We start from the raw sequence: 19,111 nt of genomic DNA on the forward strand, positions 1-19,111 counted from the left end.
CTTTCACAGTTATCATCATTGAATGTGAGAGTACGGTGGTGATTATCTTTAGCTAGCTTTTGTTTATGTCAAGAGTAACTTATGGCATCTTTAAGCTTTTGAAATACACTCTACAAATCATGCATATACTGAGCAGTAATAGTGTAGAGCTTGTTATGTGTTCTCGAGATAGGGGGAACATTTGATCGTTCTTCACTAATCTCAATTGGAAACTTCCCGATAGATGTATGTGATGTGTTATTATATGCATATTCTATTACTGCTAGGTATTTTGCCCAATGATTTCCTTGGTTTTGTTCATTGACGTAATTCTTAAATAGATCCAAAATAGGGGATTAACAATTTCCCTTTACTTATGTGTTTACGGGTGATAGACATGCAATGTTACAAGGAGTTGTTTCTCATAAGTCCCAAAGATGTGATCATCTTGATGAAAGATTTCATAGAGCATAGCATGGCCCTCTTCTAATAGGACATCTCCAAAACAATCTTCGCACACATTACAGTGGTTCTCAAAAGGGTTTGTGAGATTAGGTACCTAGCATGGGTTGGGGGTGGCCGTTGAGCGAGCCCATGAGAGCGAGCAACTATTACCATCAAGAATCTAAGTGCAATAGGAGCGAGCGGCATGCACAAAAAATCCTAGTTGGAGGGAGATGGCAAGTTTGGTGAGAAACTATATATTGCTCATGAGTTAAATAGAGTAAGACATTCTACATGTCTATAAAAGCTAGAGAGCCATAAAACACTGTAAGAGAGTCAACCAACTCCCAAGTCCATTATATAACATTTTCATAGAGCGTATTTGGCATACATGTCAACCAAGGCAATGCCAAGCACTAAATCGTTTGTCAATAGCCCTTGACTAACAATATCATCTGAATTATTTCGCCCATATTAGTTGAGCAAGGCAATGCCAAGCATGACATCGTTTTTCAGTAATGCATGACTAACTATATCATTGGAATTCTTTCACCCATAATAGCCTCTTGCATAATGCCACATGTCCTTCAAATGCAAGCATAGGTGACCGCATTTGGAGAGATGTCCTCGCAGTGCATATGCTAAAAACAACCCTAAGCTTTTTGGCCTTTCCCGTGTTGGGCATATGTTGTAGTCAGTGCACTCCATGAGACGACATACTTGACAAGCAACTCCTCGACCACCTTTTGTGCTTGCTGAGGTAGAGCACATTTGTCATACACGTCAACCAAGGCAATTCCAAGAAAGACATCGTTTTTCAATAGCCCTTGACTAACAATATCATCTGAACTATTTTGCCCATATTAGTGTCTTGCGTAATGGCATGGCGGCCGTGAAGATGCAAGATTAGGTGATCGCATTTGGAGAGGCGTCCTTGCATTGCATATGCTCAAAACAGTCGTAAGCTTCCTCGCCTTTTTCGCTTATGTTGGGCATATCCGTAGTCAATGCACTCCATGAGACGACATCCCAGACAAGATCAGCCCCAAATCAGCCTAAAGAATTAGCATTTTTAGCCCAAAAAAACAGCCCCAAATCAGCCTAAAAAATTAGCGTTTTTAGACCAAGAAAACAGCCCCACATCAACCCCAAATCAGCTACCAAATCAACCTAAAAAATTAGCGTTTTTAGCCCAAAAAAACAGCCCCAGATCAGCCCCAATCCGCCATCAAATCAGCCCAAAATTACAGCATTTTTAGCTCCTAGTTTTGGACTTTCCCGTGTTGGGCATATCTCGCAATTAGTGCACTACATGAGATGACATACCTGACAAGCAACTCCTCGACCACCTTTGGTGCTTGTTGAGGTGGAGCACGTTTCGCTTACATGTTGACCAAGACAATGCCAAGCACGACATCTTTTTCCATAAATGTTTGACTAACAATATGATCGAAATTCTTTCACCCATATTAGCCTCTTGCATAATGCCACATGTGTTGAAGATGCAAGCGTAGACGATCGCATTTGGAGAGATGTCCCTGCATTGCATATGCTGAAAACAGTCCTAAGCTTCCTCGCCTTCCCCTCTCGTGTTGGGCATATCCCGCAGTCAATGCACTCCATGAGACGACATCCAGACAAGATCGGTCCCTAATCACCAAATCAGCCCTAAAACTCAACGTTTTTAGCCTCTAAATGATCCATCAAATCAGCCCAGAAAATGTGCGTTTTTAGCTCCTATTCTTGGCCTTTCTTGTGTTGAGAATATCACGCAATCAGTGCATTCCATCAGAAGTCCTCGCATTGCATATGCTAAAAACAGCCCTAAGCTTTTTGGCCTTTTTCGTGTTGGGCATATCCCGCAATTAGTGCACTCCATGAGACGACATCCTTGACAAGCAACTCCTCGACCACCTTTTGTGCTTGCTGAGGTAGAGCACATTTGGCATACACGTCGACCAAGGCAATTCCAAGAAAGACATCGTTTTTCAATAGCCCTTGACTAACAATATCATCTGAACTATTTTGCCCATATTAGTGTCTTGCGTAATGGCATAGCGGCCGTGAAGATACAAGATTAGGTGATCGCATTTGGAGAGGCGTCCTTGCATTGCATATGCTCAAAACAGCCCTAAGCTTCCTCGCCTTTTTCGCTTATGTTGGGCATATCCGTAGTCAATGCACTCCATGAGACGACATCCCAGACAAGATCAGCCCCAAATCAGCCTAAAGAATTAGCATTTTTAGCCCAAAAAAACAGCCCCAAATCAGCCTAAAAAATTAGCGTTTTTAGACCAAGAAAACAGCCCCAAATCAACCTAAAAAATTAGCGTTTTTAGCCCAAAAAACAGCCCCAGATCAGCCCCAAATCCGCCATCAAAACAGCCCAAAATTACAGCAATTTTTAGCTCCCTGTTTTGGACTTTCCCGTGTTGGGCATATCTCGCAATTAGTGCACTATATGAGATGACATACATGACAAGCAACTCCTCGACCACCTTTGGTGCTTGGTGAGGTGGAGCACGTTTCGCTTACATGTTGACCAAGGCAATGCCAAGCAAGACATCTTTTTCCAGAAATGTTTGCCTAACAATATGATCGAAATTCTTTCACCCATATTAGCCTCTTGCATAATGCCACATGTCTTGAAGATGCAAGCGTAGACGATCGCATTTGGAGAGACGTCCTTGTATTGCATATGCTGAAAACAGTCCTAAGCTTCCTCGCCTTTCCCTCTCGTGTTGGGCATATCCCGCAGTCAATGCACTCCATGAGACGACATCCAGACAAGATCAGTCCCTAATCAACCACCAAATCAGCCCTAAAACTTAGCGTTTTTAGCCTCTAAATGATCCATCAAATCAGCCCAGAAAATCAGCGTTTTTAGCTCCTATTATTGGCCTTTCCTGTGTTGAGAATATCACGCAATCAGTGCATTCCATCAGAAGTCCTCGCATTGCATATGCTAAAAACAACCCTAAAGCTTTTTGGCCTTTTTCGTGTTGGGCATATCCCGCAATCAGTGCACTCCATGAGACGACATCCCTGACAAGCAACTCCTCGACCACCTTTTGTGCTTGCTGAGATAGAGCACATTTGGCATACACGTCGACCAAGGCAATTCCAAGAAAGACATCGTTTTTCAATAGCCCTTGACTAACAATATTATCTGAACTATTTTGCCAATATTAGTGTCTTGTGTAATGGCATATGCCGTGAAGATGCAAGATTAGGTGATCGCATTTGGAGAGGCGTCCTTGCATTGCATATGCTCAAAACAGCCCTAAGCTTCCTCGCCTTTTTCGCTTATGTTTGGCATATCCGTAGTCAATGCACTCCATGAGACGACATCCCAGACAAGATCAGCCCCAAATCAGCCACCAAATCAGCCTAAAGAATTAGCATTTTTAGCCCAAAAAACAGCCCCAAATCCGCCACCAAATCAGCCTAAAGAATTAGTGTTTTTAGCCCCAAAAAACAGCCCCAGATCAGCCCCAAATCCGCCACCAAATCAGCCTACAAAATTAGCGATTTTAGCCCAAAAAACAGCCCCAGATTAGCCCCAAATCATCCTAGAGAATTAGCGTTTTTATCCCAAAAAAACAGCCCCATCAAACACACGAGTACCATATTCGACTGTTCTTATACAACCATCAAACACACGAGTACCATATTCGACCGTTCTTATACAACCATAAAAGAAAGGTAGTTTTGAAGAAATCTACAACACTGCCAGTGAGTCTAAGTTTGAGCACAATCATCTAAGAGAATAGCAAAAAGAAAATGTGAAGCTTGGCTGGATCCAATCTTCAACTACATTGCGACCCTTTAAAATCAATCCATCTGCAAAAAATACACAATTGCTTAATACATACCCTCTTGTCAATCAACTTATAATTTTCAACGAACCTACTCCTAACATACCTTGACTCCATATGGCTTCAACAAGCGATCATATATGCGCTCATCCCTCTCAAACATAATGACATGTCTATCCATGAAGCCAGCTGCCAAGCCAAGTGTACCCGTGCCAGCAAATATGTCAAGGACTACATCCTGTGGATGGCTAAAAAGTGCGATTATGTACTTCACAAGCTTTTGACCTCTTTGACAACCACCCCTACATGGCTTTCCTTTCCTCTTTACTAAATCTGCTTCAGGTACTCTGACATTGAATACACATTTTACTTACTTTAATGGCATATATATATATATAAATGATGGATTAGGCATATAAACAAGTAAATGATAGAGTCAACTCACATATCGAAGATAAGGTCCTATCCAAATTGAAGGTCACCACCAAGTTTCAATTCTGGCAACTGATCATGATGTATACGATTCACAAAAGTTGTCGAACAACGAACAAAAGCAGACAAGATCAAGCAATTCACCTATTCAAATAGAAAGCTTTATGTCATACATGTCATTAAAGAATAGGATGCCACACTAAATTCTATTGCACATTAAATCAAGAATCAATTACTTGTACCTGTGTGACAATGGGTCCCAACCTCTTTCCAATAGGTGGTGTGCATCTCACAACCTGACGATGATATATCTTAAACCCTTTTTGCTTGCCAGCTTGCTCGACTTTCACCCCTTCCTCCATGGTGTACAAACAAACAAAAAACCCCCTATCACTCAAGCATGAGTCTGCAAGCTGAAATGTGGTGTCATACAGGTTATCCACTATCTTGTTCCAAAACGGAACTTTATTGCAAAAGCATCCCTCAACAGCCACGTTAGATGGAAAATCTGCAAATATGAGGTCTATGCACAAGTCTAGCTGAGTGCCCTTCACAGTGCCTTGGCTACAAACTACATTGAAGGCCTCTAACACCTCAAGCCCCATTTGCTCTGCTTGTTGGGGATATTCAATAATATGAACAAGCTCTTCAACAGAAATGTTGAAAACGTAAATAGTGCCTACAAATCAAAGCTTTTAGATTTAAGAAAATGTATCAACAATCACAACACTCCATGGATCATATTAGATAGACAAAGCAAAGGCATCAACACTACATGTAGGTTCCAATGTTTCATTGATTGTGTCATCATTTTCTCTTAGCCCTCCACTTCTACTTGTGCTTTGATGTTGCCCTTGCATCTTTCCATCCTCTATAGCCTTGTTTGCTTGTAATGCCCTATGTACGACTTCCCTACCAAGATTTATAGGAAGTGTCTTACGAAATGATGCTGATGCAGTGGATGCTACTACTTGAGAAGTTGTCGTCGTCTCCTCTTCCAGGACACTGTTCATAGTAGTTGTAAGTTGAAGGGCTGCTTTATGTTGCTGAAATAATTCCAACTCCTCATCCGGAACATGGTTCTTAACCATGTCTAACCACCACGGACACTTGGCTTTCTCTATGGTGGACAAGGACTGCACAATCAACAACTATTATTTAGCATAATCTCCCTATGCGTTAAGAGTTAACATAAAAAAATGCAATGTAATGCATCGCTTACCCTTCCAAGCTTCACATCGGAATACATGAACGTAGGGTTATCTGCATATGTCCATACACTTGCCAAGGGGGGCATCTCATCAAGCATGTGTTGTGCAATCTCCTTGAGTAGCCATCTAAACACACACCAACTACTGAGTACTAGTTTAATGAGGACTAAAAAATTGAACCATACAAATTAACAAACCTATAAACAACTCGACGGGTTGCATTGTGTAATCCAGGTTGCTCATTCATGGCATTGGTCGACTTAATGCCACCTTCCACAACGCGAAATGCTCTATTGAAGTACTTTCTTCGGCAAAGCATGACAAAGTTGCTGAATCGATGTTCCAATGGCAGCCTTACTCGATCAGCATTTTGAATGTCTAGTAATAGACCTAGACCATATTGATTGACTTGCAACCAAAAGCAATACATGTGGAGCCAGTCCCTAACTTTAGCTTTGTCATTGGGAAGGCACTCCAAGGATCGAATTGATACTTGTGAGCTATCTAACAATTTCACAATGTGTGCCTTATCCGCATCTGTTATGCAAGCATTTCCAATCATGTTGAGTTTCTCTTCAGTCGCAATATGCGCACTCGGTTCATGCCAAGGCAAGGACAGAGTAGCACACCAAAACTTCTCTCCATTTGCAGGATCTGCAATCCTTGCATACTTGGAGGTCTTTCCCCTATAGGTAATCTCCATCTTCTTTATCACCTTGGCCCTACCAGTTTCAGCCACTCCCTTAGCCAACTCTTCAATCTTCTGTTCCATCTCATCCTTAAAGAGCAACCATGTCATTATTTGCACAGGGAGTGTAAACCAACTCCTTTTCCCCCGAGATGAAACAACCTGCATTTCTTTCTCCACCCATGCTCTGTCTTCAATAGACAAACCATCCAAGAGAGTAGTCTTGTCTGCCTCTCCTAGCCTTCTCAATTGGAACAACCTATCTCCAAATGTGGTTGGCACATATGCATAATCGTTCATCATGTAGCATTAAAACAAAAAAGAATATCAATAACTCCAAGACAACAATTAAAATTTTCAAGGAGAATAGTAGATGCCCAACATCATCTTACTTGTTCAATCTTGCCAAGGAAAACATTAATTCCCCCACATCAGTCTTTGCAAACTGCAAAAAGTGGCAGACCACAGAGCAATGTCTAGACAGGTCGTTCTCAAACCCTGTATTGCATAATTGTACAATTATATTAAAATAGTGCAATCAACACAACAAAAGTTCTTAAAGGAGATTAAGTTAAAGAATACCTTGTCTAATGCATTCCATCCATGCATGCAGACGATTGTTGCCATCCAGGACATGGACCATCTTTCCTTTCAAGTAGGGTCCCCACTCTGTCTCTAAATCAAGGGACCTCTCAAATCTTTCATTAATTGTTTTCTAGCAGTCATCCCAAGAATCTATCCTTTCTTGAGTGATTGGTGTCTCCTCCCCCTCTAGATCAATAATGGAGACAGTAAAGGCTCCCTTGCTCTCAAGATATCCTCCAATCTTAATAAAACTTCTTGTGAGTGATCTTTCGGTGGAAGGGCTTACTTTTCTAATGGCTTCACTAGACAGTAACCTGCATAATGGGATCCTAGGGGGTGGTCCAGAAAATGTGACTCTGATTCTTTCAAGGAATGCCTGTGGTGTAGAGATCTCAAGGATCTTACCAAACACCTCTAATTTGTTTCTTCTCCCCCCTGCAAGATTGGAGATATTTTGGCCTTCAGTCACCTCATCATCTTGTTGCCCCTCAGTCACCTCATCATCATGTTTCCCCTCCTCCTCATCATCTTGCCCCGCAGTCACCTCATCATCATGTTGCCCCTCCTCCTCATCATGTTGCCCCTCAGTCACCTCATCATCACGTTGCCCCTTAGTCACCTGGTCATGTTTCTCAACTACCACCTCCTCACTCTGATCATCTTAATGAGTTCTCTGAGTATCAGCTCCCTGCTCCTCTCTCTCAATAGCAACTTGATCCACTACCTTCTCAACGTTTTCTTGCTCCAAGTCATGAACAATACTATCAACCAGCTCCTCAGCACCACCATTTTCCTCAACATCTTCAGCATCCTTTTGACTTACTTGAGAATGCTCTTGATTACCTGCTCTTGCAATTGACCTATTGAAGTTGTCCTGCTTTGATGGTCTACCTCTTCTCTTGTATGTTGCTCCAGAATCCCCTGCACCCTGCACAATTTTCCTTCTCTTAGGCATAGTTACCATACTCATAATATCTGCCTCACACTTACCATCCTCACAATTCGATCTTGTGAAGTGCATAAACACTTTGAAAGAATGAAAATTCTCGATTATATGAAATCTAGTTAAAAGCCATATGAATGACTGAATCGGACACATTGGAAAGGACAACATCAGCCATTAACTAAATTATGGGTAGGTGTGTTGCGTTAGAGTCATTATGGCAAGTTAAAATCATTACGGTCGACACATTTATCACCACGAATCTCGCTCCAGCCATTAACTAAATTATGGGTAGTTGTGGTGTGTTAGAGTCATTATGGCGAGTTGAAATCATTACAGCTGGCACATTTATCACTTTACAAATCTCGCACCACCTCTATACTACCACTTATCATTTTGCTCTTCTCCATTCTCCTGGAGCTTTATGTGAAGAATCTATCTGTTCTTTCTGCAAACATGTAAGTGACTCTGAGTGTGTGTGTGTGTGTGTTCTCCATTCGCAGTCACGCTGACCCCTCCTGGCTTTGCTCTCCAGTTCTCCATCGACAACTCACACCCTGCATCTCACGTTGTTTGAGGTGTTAAGGGAGCTTTACTATACACAGTGTCTCTCATAGGAGCTCTCTCTCTCTCTCTCTCTCTCTCTCTCTCTCTCTCTCTCTCTCTCTGAGCTCTGTTGCTACCACGAACTAGTAGTGATGCAAGCTTCAACAGTGCTACCACCTGCTCAATACACACAACAACAACTCAATACACACAGCAACAGGAATCTTCCATTCCTCTCACACCTACGCTCAACTCAAATGCTCTCATTTGCTGTCAGATTCACCTTCTCTTTTCTCATATCTTTAAGCGCTCTCAGCGTGCTTAAAGATTTGAGAAAGATGGTCCTTAAATCAAAAGGTTAAGCTTACCTTTGCTGTTTTCTTGGGGCTTAAGGGGTGGAAGTATTTGGCCAGTGGCGACGTTTGCAAGAGCCTTGCCTTCCTCATGGCGTTGCAAAGGATGGAAACCAGGCAAACAATATGAATGATTAAGAATAAGCAGTGTGCATTTCAAAAGTTGAACATTTGAAGGGCAATAAAAATGTTTTGAAAAGTTAGAATATAATTAAAAAACCAAACTAACTTTCTTCAACCGTTTCTCCAAATTAACGTATTCTTAAACATGTCTCAAGATTAACATTTTTTAAACATTTCTCAGAATTTCATTTAAAAAAAAAAACTGGGATTGATAGTAGTGTTTTCGAATGTCTGTGAAATTATTAACTTTTACAACCATTTCGCTAGATTAACGTTTTTTAAAACATTTCTCAAGATTAACATTTTTTAAGCATTTGTCAGAATTTCATTTTTAAAAAAAAACTCGGATTGAGACAGTAGTGTTTTTGAATGAATGTGAAATTGTTAACTTTACAGAGTTGTTGGTACAGATTGACTTGACACGTGTTCAATTTACTCAAAATTATTAACTATGGATATGGTGTTGATCTGATTGAAAGTTCTCTTTTATGCAGGGAAGCTAAAATTTTCTTGCAATCTGTGTCCGGACAGTCCATCAACATTCCATTCATCCATGGAAAATGCCTCCTTCCCGTCAAGCTCCTGCAAGAGAAGTTGTGTGGTACAACTAGGGTCATTGTCGAGGCTCTTGTTCAGGAGGGACAAGAGTTTAATGTTTTGGCACCTCTTCCCACCTATGCGGGGGTTTATATGGAGGCATACTTCATCTTGGAGGAATCATTATCTAAAAATTACACTGCAAGACTAGAAGACATCTTTCAGACCCCTGAGTCATCTCCAATTGGTCCATCACCTCCACCAATGTAAGTGCATGTAAGTCCAAGATCATTTTGGAAGGTTTGAATTTGAACAATTCTTCACTATTTTTTTTGCTCTCTTACAGACAAATTGATGATGATGAGGAAAATGAAGATCAGGTTGAATTTGATAAGCTAGATGAAGAAACTCTAAATTTTGAGACAGCAGTTTCTGCATTCCAGATCATCCGTACACTCCCTCCCAACGATGTGCTTCACACTATTATGCAAGAGTGTGAATACAAGGGCAAGGTCAAAGATTTACCAAAAACCTACCAAGAATTCTGCATCTATGAAATGATTGAGGGGAAGGCAATGGAGGGTATGGAGCAAAAGTATGAGGGAAATTTGTGGACAAAACCACAAACTCAGACAAGAACTCAAAAATCTTTTGTCCTTAGGAAGAGTTTTTGTGGAGGGGTTTTCCAATGTATGAATGAGCGATGCTCATTTAGGAGCAGAACTAATCAAACTAACAAGCAACATTGGAATGGTCAGTTGTCCAAGCTCCCAAAGAATGGCTACCTAGCCATGGGGAGCTATGGAAATTTGGAATGCTTTTTTTGCAAGCATGTTCCCATGTGTGTGAAAGATTGTCCAGCAACAGTTTACTACTTTATGCCTAGGGATTCTTGCCATAGAAGGCTATTTATGCACCATGTCAAGCACAAACACATCGTCCCTAAGGGAATGTCTAGAGCATCAATTCGGAACATAAAAGCCTTAGTAGCTAAGGCAGTGACAATGGACAATAGAGCAGGCCCTAGGAAGGTACAAATGATATTGGCTAGAGAGATGGTGCTCAAGGCCTTCACAGATGACAATATTACAAGTGGGGATTTTATAAGCGAGAAGGAGGTCCATGAGATGTCCCAAGAATTGCTTACCCTTGTCAACATGAAGAAGTAAGTTTTCAACTTATAAGCACCAAAACACTTGTATTCTTGAAAAATTGGTTCACCCATGATTATGTATGTTGTAGGGTAAAGCAAATGGTGATGCAGTGTAGAAGGACCACTCGACCAATGGGTGATGGATATGATGCAATTCTTGAACTAAAGAGAAAGTGCCACTTTCAGTTCTTCCATGGCTCTCGATTTCCGTTGCAAGCATCAACATCACAAGAGCGGTCCTTCATATTCAAGATGTCTACTACTGGCCCAGGTTCAGGAGTAGATGTGGTCAGAAGGATGGATAGAGATGGACATGAAGACCTCGATTATCATGGGTTTGTTTTGACCATGTCCATCGAATAGAAGGAGGCTGGCACACAATGGGAGCACATGTTTATGATCACACGTAAGTAACAAATAAGTATTAAAAAACAAATAAGTGGATGTGGATACTAATTGTGTAAACTATTGTATACCTTGGCTCATGGCTTTGTAATGTTATTAGGATTGGAGAGCTTCTAACTATTGCCACATGCGAGTTCAAAGAAGAGGATGAGGAAGCACAAATAATGTTTTTGGAATCTATGAACCAGGTTATGATTGAGCACACAGATAGGCCAGCCAATTTTCAAGGATTCATGTCAAATGAGGCAGGAGCAAATTGGAATGCAGTGAGATATGTGTTCGGGGACAAGAAGGAAATGGTGGGTAGGGAAAGGTCTTGTCTATGGCACTGGGAGGATAATTTGAGGGTGCACACACAGAGGTATATCCACTCCCAGTACCAATCAAAGCATAAAGAGATGTGTGAGAAGTGGAGATTGTCTGAAACAACAGATGCGGCACTCGAGCAATTTCGTAGGATTAGGAGCTGGTGGGCAACAGGCAAGACAATAGATAAAAACATACCAAAGCTAGATAGTTGGTTGAGTTGGTGGCATTTCAGGGTTAGCCCTTGGGGACATATGATGGTCAAGGATGGGGAGCCCATAATGAATGCATTGATTCCAAGGACCAACCTCTCTGAGAGCAAACATGCAAGTTGGTTGGCTGGAGAGGGGTACAAGCAAAAAATTAGTCTTTATGATGCATGTGTCACTGATCTTATTAATGCCTATCTTCAGTGTGCCGGGCGTCTAGCCTTCTTGGATGGTAAATATATTGGAGGGGGGCCAACATTGGAAATTTTAGTTGACAGAGCCATGTCAAGGATGCAGACTAGTCCATCACCAGCAGCCACCTCTAGGGCAGTGGATGATGCTTCCATGGGTACTCCAATGTTCAATAACAGAGTTAATTTCAAGGGTGAGAAGAGGACAATGCGTGCCAAGCGACCATTAATGGATATGGATACAAGCATTTGTAGCCACAGGCCTGAGTATAATTATGTCACGCAAGATAAGACGTCAAATGCAGCACATGAGCAACCATGCAGTGAATTGTTGCAAGCTCTAGAGCAAAATGTCCATGACACAAAGTGGGCTATTCGCAGGATACCAACATCAAGTAGAGTGGAGTGTAACCATTGGACAGCTGGTAAGAAGTGTGGATTGAGGCAGAGACCGGGAGACCCAGCTCCATGTTTTTGGAGTGACTGTCAATTATCTTCTTGGCGGAAGCAAAAGTTTTGCTACTTTTGCAACACAGATGTGAGGCATACATGGAGAATGGTCACAAGCATCATACACCCACCAGAATGCGCTCCGCATGTTTGGCCTATTGCAAAGGGCACCAAACTCAACATCCAAGAAGCTTGTGCACTTGTGAAGGTAGGATTTGAGATTGGAGTGTCAACGGAATCATTGATCCCCAAAGAAGTGCATCAGAGAGAGCCCCATGCCAACAAAAATGAAGATCAAAATTATCCCTATCGACCAGGGGTATCGAAGGCTGCCTATGCTCAAGTTAATGCAGCATTAGAAATGTCAGCAAAATTGACTGGAAGCCGCGTAGAAGTGGAAGGAGAGAAAGTTTTTTACCATAGAACTACTGACAGGTCACAGTAGAGCCCCTACATCATGCATAGAAGTTATAATTCAGAATGTCCCATCTTGTTCGTGCATTGATTTTCAAGGCAGGTTGGCAAAAAAAGCATCCTTTCTTGCTTGCAAGCATCTTTATTTTGTGTACTTGATTGTACTTGGACAAGATGTCAACAACAACATGCATATCCATCAAGCACGAATTCCAAAGGCCATTCTTAAGGATATGCTAACAAAGGCAGTCAGAATCCAACCTAATCAGCTATAAGGGCTACAGCCTGGGTGATGTCTTATTTTGTTTTTGGAAGGGTAGACAAGATAGCAAAACCTATAGTCTATAGATCACTGCAGTTATTTAGTTCCTCCTACTTAGTGCATTTTGTAACCCACTCAGCACCTAATTTTTGAAATGAATCAGCATAAACTTTTTGTAAGAGGTAGGTACTAAAGCATTTTTTTTTCTAGGTTATTCCTTCAAGAATATGATAGATTTCATCCATAACATATTCAAAGAGTTTTGCAAACTTTGCAACTCTACCATGGCACTCTCTCTTGTCTATATTGCAATCTCCATTGCTTTCCAATGGTCAACTTTGAATGGTATGCTCTCTGTCACTCTCTCACACACACACACACACACACACTTCAAACCCCCTCTAGCTTGTCACTATCTCATTTTGTACCCACCACTCATAATCTTTTCAGGTTGTTTCTTTTGTTTCATTCGTGTTTCAAATAATTGTATCATAGGTATGATTAATGTATGTTTTTCTCTCATAGATCATTTGGGCCTTTTGCAAAGGTAGTACATCTCAAATCCGCTCTCTCTCTCTCTCTCTCTCTCTCTCTCTCTCTCTCTCTCTCTCTCTCACACACCACACACACACACACACACACACACACACACGCACGCACGCACGCACGCACGCACGCACGCACACACAAGCTCTTTACAAATTTTCCTCCCTATAAATTTTTCCCATGATTTAAAAGAAATCATGGTGCATGCAATTTTTCCATTGCCCTACCAATTTTTGCTTAGGGAGTATTAACATTCATGAAGGTCTATAAAAATTTTCTCTCTCTCTCTCTCTCTCTCTCTCTCTCTCTCTCTCTCTCTCGATTTTAGGATCCTCTTTCTCTATGTGCACTGGAGTATTTGTCATAGAAGTATTAAACCCTAAATACATGGGGCTTGATTTTACTACAGTGGGGTTGTCTCAAGCTACTTTGTGCTCGCTTCTATCTGCTCAACTGATTTCTCATTTTTGCTCAAGGCTCACTGCTCTTGGCTCGCTCCATGGATACACTCGCATGGGTTGAGAGGGTTGGGTGTGAGCTTTGTTGCACCTTGTGTGTGTGTGTGTGTGTGAACACTCTCTATCTATGTGGAAGCTCAAGTAGACTTAGCCATTGTGTGAACTTCCTCTTACATGTGTAAAACATAGCTTTTTGGAGAGTGCATGAGCAGCAACACATATGCCTTGTTGTATGTTAATATGTCAACAAGCTTCCTTTTTCTATATGCCTATATAGAGGCTCATTATGCACCTTTATGATTTATGAATCGAGCCTTATTTTGAAGCCATATATTCTTATGTATTGAATTTTTAATTAGTCTATAGTTCAACTCTACACTAACCATGTATAAACTATGAACACTAATCTATCCACCATAAATGCTATCAATCAGTATCAAACCCTAAGCTAGATAAGTATTTCCTAATCAATTAGGTTCTAAGTAATTCCTATGCTAAATTGCATTGGCATCTCCTCTTAGCCATTGTAATTATTCATATAATTTATTTCTGCACTCCATAATAAGTATGTTGCTAATCACACAATTATCCCTCTCTTTTGAACTCCATTAATAATGAGATATGTACTAATAAGTGCCATTTCCCATACTAATTGATTGGTTAGAAAGAGGGAGTTAAGGGTTGTTTATGATTGCACTGTGATTGGTGATTTATTAGTATAATTAATTAGGCTCCTTGGCATAAGTCTGGTGCAAATTTGTTTAATCTTGTTGCAAAATCAAAGGCATATTATCAATGTATGCACAAAATTATTCTTTTGTGAATAATCGATCACTTGAGCCATCAAGATTTGGAAAAATGGTCTTTAACTCTACTAATCATAAGTCCAAATTGTTTCTACACTGTGTGTGTGTGTGTGTGTGTGTGTGTGCACGTGCGCGAACACCATCTACCTATGTGGAAACTTGAGTCGAATAGCCAATATGTGAAATTCTTCTTACATATGCAAGGCATAGCCTTTTGGAGAGTGCACGTGTAGTTATATGTGTGCCTTGTTGTATGCTAATGTGTCAATAGGTTGCCTCTTTCTACATGCTTATATAGACGCATTGTAAACATTTATGCTTTATGAATCAAGCCTTATTTTGTAGCCAAATATTTTTGTGTATATTGAGTCCTTGATTAATCTGTAGGTTAACTCTATACTACCATGTATAAACCATGGATGGAACACTAATCTATCCACCGTAAATGCTATTAGAGAGATAAGCGTTTATTTATGAGTTGAAAAAGTTTCTTGCTCTCTCTTTTGCCCATTGGTATTTAACCTTGTGCTTAGTTAAACCATGTAATAGCCTAGCTAGTACAATTTTTTTTCCATGAAGTCTTTGATGATAAGAGCACATCCCAATAAAGCTTCATTGCTCATGGAGACTCTTTTGGTTAGGCCACTCCTCTATCACTTTAAGCTTTTGCGGATCCATCCTTGGAAATGATATGACCCAAATATTGTATCTTTTGCAAGAAAAATTCACTCTTCTTGGCATGATGTAAGATTACGATCATCTTGCTAAATGTAGCTAGTGGATTAGTGAGTCTGAAAGGCATCATTACATATTTGTATAGACCAAAAGTGGTACTAAATGTAGGTTTCTGAATATCTTTTGGGAGTATTCATAACCACTTTTATTGTCAACCTATGGTCGTTGCTATTTGTGCATTGACCTATGCTCGCACATCTTTAGGTATTTGTTGCCTTCCATGAAATTTTGCATGCAACGTTCCTTCTTCCATGTACGATGTATAGGGTGATGTCCTCTCTTCCTCTTGCATTTTGAGACATGACGGTCTCATTCAAAAGAAAGCTTTCTAGTGAATTTAAGGGAGAATAGGGTGAAAGTGGTGTACCTTGTCTTCATGGTAACTCATGGTCTAAAGGCTACCCTCTTAATGCGCTAAATACAACATAAATCTTTTTTAATATAAGAAAATGCTTCTGGAACACTTTGAAATAGTTAAAACTTTGAAAAAACACAAAATTGACTCTGAAACATTTTCAATACAAGGGGTGATGGCCTTGCATTGGAAATTCACACAATTTCTTAGTACAATTTCAAATGCAAAATATGATAAAAAATAGAAAACCTTATACTTCAAAAGCTTAATTTATTTTTAGGATAACTGCTAATCTACAAAGTTTTAAGTATGACACGGTTCTTAACTAATATGTCCTTTGACACCAACAAAACATATCCAAAGCTAACAAAGATATTGCATATTTATATGGATGCATGTGAGTCTATCTTTGTTTAAAGAGGTTTAGTCTTCTACATCCACATAAATTATTGTAGACTTGAAATATAGAAAAACTAGAATAATATTTCATTTTGACCATATTGGACAAAAATGAGTCACATTCAAAGTCATTTTTGTGCAAATACCTCCCTTTTGTCTAAATCTAGTTGTCTTTTGAACAAAGTGATCTTTTGCATATAAGTATTATCTTTAATACAACAACACACACACCCTAAAACAAGGCCTTCCTATGCAACTAGATAGGCTAGGATGCTAGTTTTAGCTTACTTATTGTCTTTAAGCTTTGATAGGCCCACCACTAGTGGTAAATCCTCCTTAGGTTGACAGGTGTTAGGTGGTATTTTTGTGACTATGGATGGGGATCCTACTAACAATATATATGTCCTTGGACTTGGCTAATTTTAGATAGCAGTAGCTACTAACTATACTCACTCTTAGTAGATTTTGTATATGCTTTGTTGCCACCATGACCTGCTCCCTAAACTTTTCATAAGAGTTATACTTCTCTTTGCTTGTCTTGGCATGGCTTAAACTTTGGTTTCTTTAACCTCTCAAACTACTCTGACAATTCTCCACTCTCTACTTAGATGCCTCTTCTTTGTATAATATCTTGGTCACGGCCTCATCTCGGGGCTGCCTTGCGAACTGCCTTTGACTACTCTTCTAAAATATTCTTTAAACGAGTGGTTAATTAAAGTTGTGACCCTCCCTTTACAAATCCTTCACCTAACTCCTCTTGAGTTTTGGGCAAGGTAGTTAATTTTTTCTCCTTGGTGCTTGGTCATGATCAGGCCCTCCCCTCGTCTTCCCCCTTTGCCAAAATTGTAGTGCGATGACACTACTTAGAACTTCCTCCTCTTCACTTTGATGGTATCAGCCTTTAAAATTCATGTCTATGGAGCTGACCACGGGCTCTCTCTTCTTTATCTAGTAAATGCTCCTATACTGTATATTTCCTGCAATGATTTGATTCTTGCTTCCAGGAAGTATTCAAAGCTATACCTAGAGGTTGATTGACATCATCTCTCTTACTATGCCTCTTGTCTTCTTTGTTGAATACTCTTGCCATGTTCATGCAATACCCTATGGACGGTGAATGATTATGGCACTATGAATTGCTACAAGCATCCCCTCCCCCAACTGGATTCTCCTTGTTGGATGGCTCCCTTTCTTGGTTGTGTTGACTCTACCCATGGTACAAAATCCCTACCTATCAATACTCTAGAAGAAGGCTTATTGTGGCTACCCCCAAATGGTAATTCCACTTTCTTGGCATGTTTTATTTCTACAATCAATTTAGATTCCAAGCTTGTGGCTCCATCTGGGCTAGATATTGTCTCTTTGTACCGCGTCCTGTTAGCATTCTAGAGTTGCATTAATTTCTTGGCCACTAGTTTACAACTGCAACCAAGTGATGGGAATGATGCTTTGATGCTATGATGGCTACCTACCTCTTCATGCCTTCTACCTCTATAAAAGGTGACGAAATTTTCATCCCTCACTTAGCCTTGGGTTTTTCTTGATGTGTTTTTTGAGTTAGAGAATGTGAGCGGGAAAGGAAGAGAGTATTGGTGTGGTCCCCTCTATATTGTTCTTTGATACTTGTGGCTTCTCTCCCCGCTTGTTGTGCTTCCTCTTCATAGGACATTCATTTTTTTCAGTTGTGGTTGTACTTTGGAAATGCTTCAAATCTCCATCCCAAAGGAATTTGCTATTCTCAAATAAAGGATTTAACTTGGTTGAGAGTATACTAGCTTTTTTCTCTCATTAATCTATTAAGCATTGAGTAAGTGCTGCTCTTGAAACATTAATATTACTTTTTGGTAGTGATTTGATAAGAATTTTTAAGGTGGTGTTGGCATAGGTTGCTTATACCTAAATGGATGAGCTATTTCATAATAATAGGAATACACAATAGAGGGAATGAATGCATATGCTTTGCTTGAAAGGAAGAGTTTCAACTAAGTTGCACTTGGGAATTGCTTCAATAATATGACCCTAGAGTAAGGTAAGGAATTTGCTTTGCTTGAAATGTAGGGTTTCAACTAGCCTTAATGTGACATAGTTGTGCTTCCTTTTCATGAACTATTCATACTAGTCCTATTCTGATCTTAACTTATAAAAAAGGAAGGCTACGAACTGATGTGTGGTTTTTTTAAAAATGAGTATGGGAAAAGGCTTGTGTTGACCTAGAGGTTTCCCGATTGGGCTCTCATTAATGATTATCTGAGGTCACATCTGAATTTTTTCAATAGGTTATATGAGACCTTTTACCATGCTAATGAGACCTTTTAACCTTTAATATCAATGTGTTTTGGACTCATGTGGTTCCTTCTTTTGGACCATCTGCAATAATCTTAAGATGGAATAATGATGGGTGTTGGACTAATATGTCCTTAGGATGGCTTTGTCTCTAATTGCCTTAAGAAAGTATAATTGAAAGAAGACAATGGCTCTGAGGTGGTGCCCCCTTATGATTTGTGGAAGCTTGCGGTTGATTTCCCTTGAATATAATGCAAAGAAACTTCTTCCTCACGTGGCATGTTGATTTTTTGACATTTTTCATGTTAAATGCTCATTTTCCTATCCCTGACATATTGCAAGGCTTGTAGACTTCTAATTTTTTTTTGGCTTTGATTTTTGGATAAGTTTGAGGTTGTTCTTCTTTTTGATGATCTTTGAATAATGATTGGCTAGATATCTTGGGATAGTTGTGGATTGCGTTTTCACCATAGCCTTATT

The 19,111-nt window shown here is 40.1% G+C and overlaps 1 protein-coding gene and 3 pseudogenes across 2 annotated transcripts; 3 read left to right on the forward strand and 1 right to left on the reverse strand.

Annotated features, from left to right (window-relative positions):
* Positions 1 to 4,338: 4,338 nt before the first annotated feature.
* On the reverse strand, positions 4,339 to 8,178 carry LOC147438346 (uncharacterized; annotated as a pseudogene). The gene is made up of 8 exons (XR_015184753.1): positions 7,155 to 8,178; positions 6,965 to 7,070; positions 6,082 to 6,831; positions 5,896 to 6,010; positions 5,449 to 5,809; positions 4,916 to 5,352; positions 4,687 to 4,817; positions 4,339 to 4,588 (listed from the first exon to the last, which is right to left on the reverse strand). The product of XR_015184753.1 is annotated as an uncharacterized LOC147438346 (transcript).
* A 1,313-nt stretch (positions 8,179 to 9,491) lies between these two features.
* LOC147438347 (uncharacterized) lies at positions 9,492 to 10,355 on the forward strand. The gene is made up of 4 exons (XM_086486739.1): positions 9,492 to 9,526; positions 9,617 to 9,925; positions 10,006 to 10,241; positions 10,321 to 10,355. The coding sequence occupies exons 1-4, from the start codon at positions 9,492 to 9,494 to the stop codon at positions 10,353 to 10,355; spliced, it is 615 nt and encodes a 204-aa protein (XP_086342865.1).
* Positions 10,356 to 10,609: 254 nt separating this feature from the next.
* On the forward strand, positions 10,610 to 11,222 carry LOC147438348 (uncharacterized; annotated as a pseudogene).
* A 909-nt stretch (positions 11,223 to 12,131) lies between these two features.
* Positions 12,132 to 13,062, forward strand: LOC147438349 (uncharacterized; annotated as a pseudogene).
* The last annotated feature ends 6,049 nt before the right edge of the window (positions 13,063 to 19,111 follow it).

Source organism: Adiantum capillus-veneris, chromosome 17, assembly GCF_014529385.1.
Source record: "Adiantum capillus-veneris isolate H3 chromosome 17, ASM1452938v2, whole genome shotgun sequence".
Lineage (NCBI taxonomy): Eukaryota > Viridiplantae > Streptophyta > Polypodiopsida > Polypodiales > Pteridaceae > Adiantum > Adiantum capillus-veneris.

Bases quoted from the DNA above. Each gene is read 5' to 3' on its own strand.
- LOC147438347 (XM_086486739.1), top strand. From the start codon at position 9,492: ATGAATGTGAAATTGTTAACTTTACAGAGTTGTTG. The intron at 9,527-9,616 runs GTACAGATTGAC...TCTTTTATGCAG, and splicing joins TTAACTTTACAGAGTTGTTG to GGAAGCTAAAATTTTCTTGC. The intron at 9,926-10,005 runs GTAAGTGCATGT...GCTCTCTTACAG, and splicing joins GGTCCATCACCTCCACCAAT to ACAAATTGATGATGATGAGG.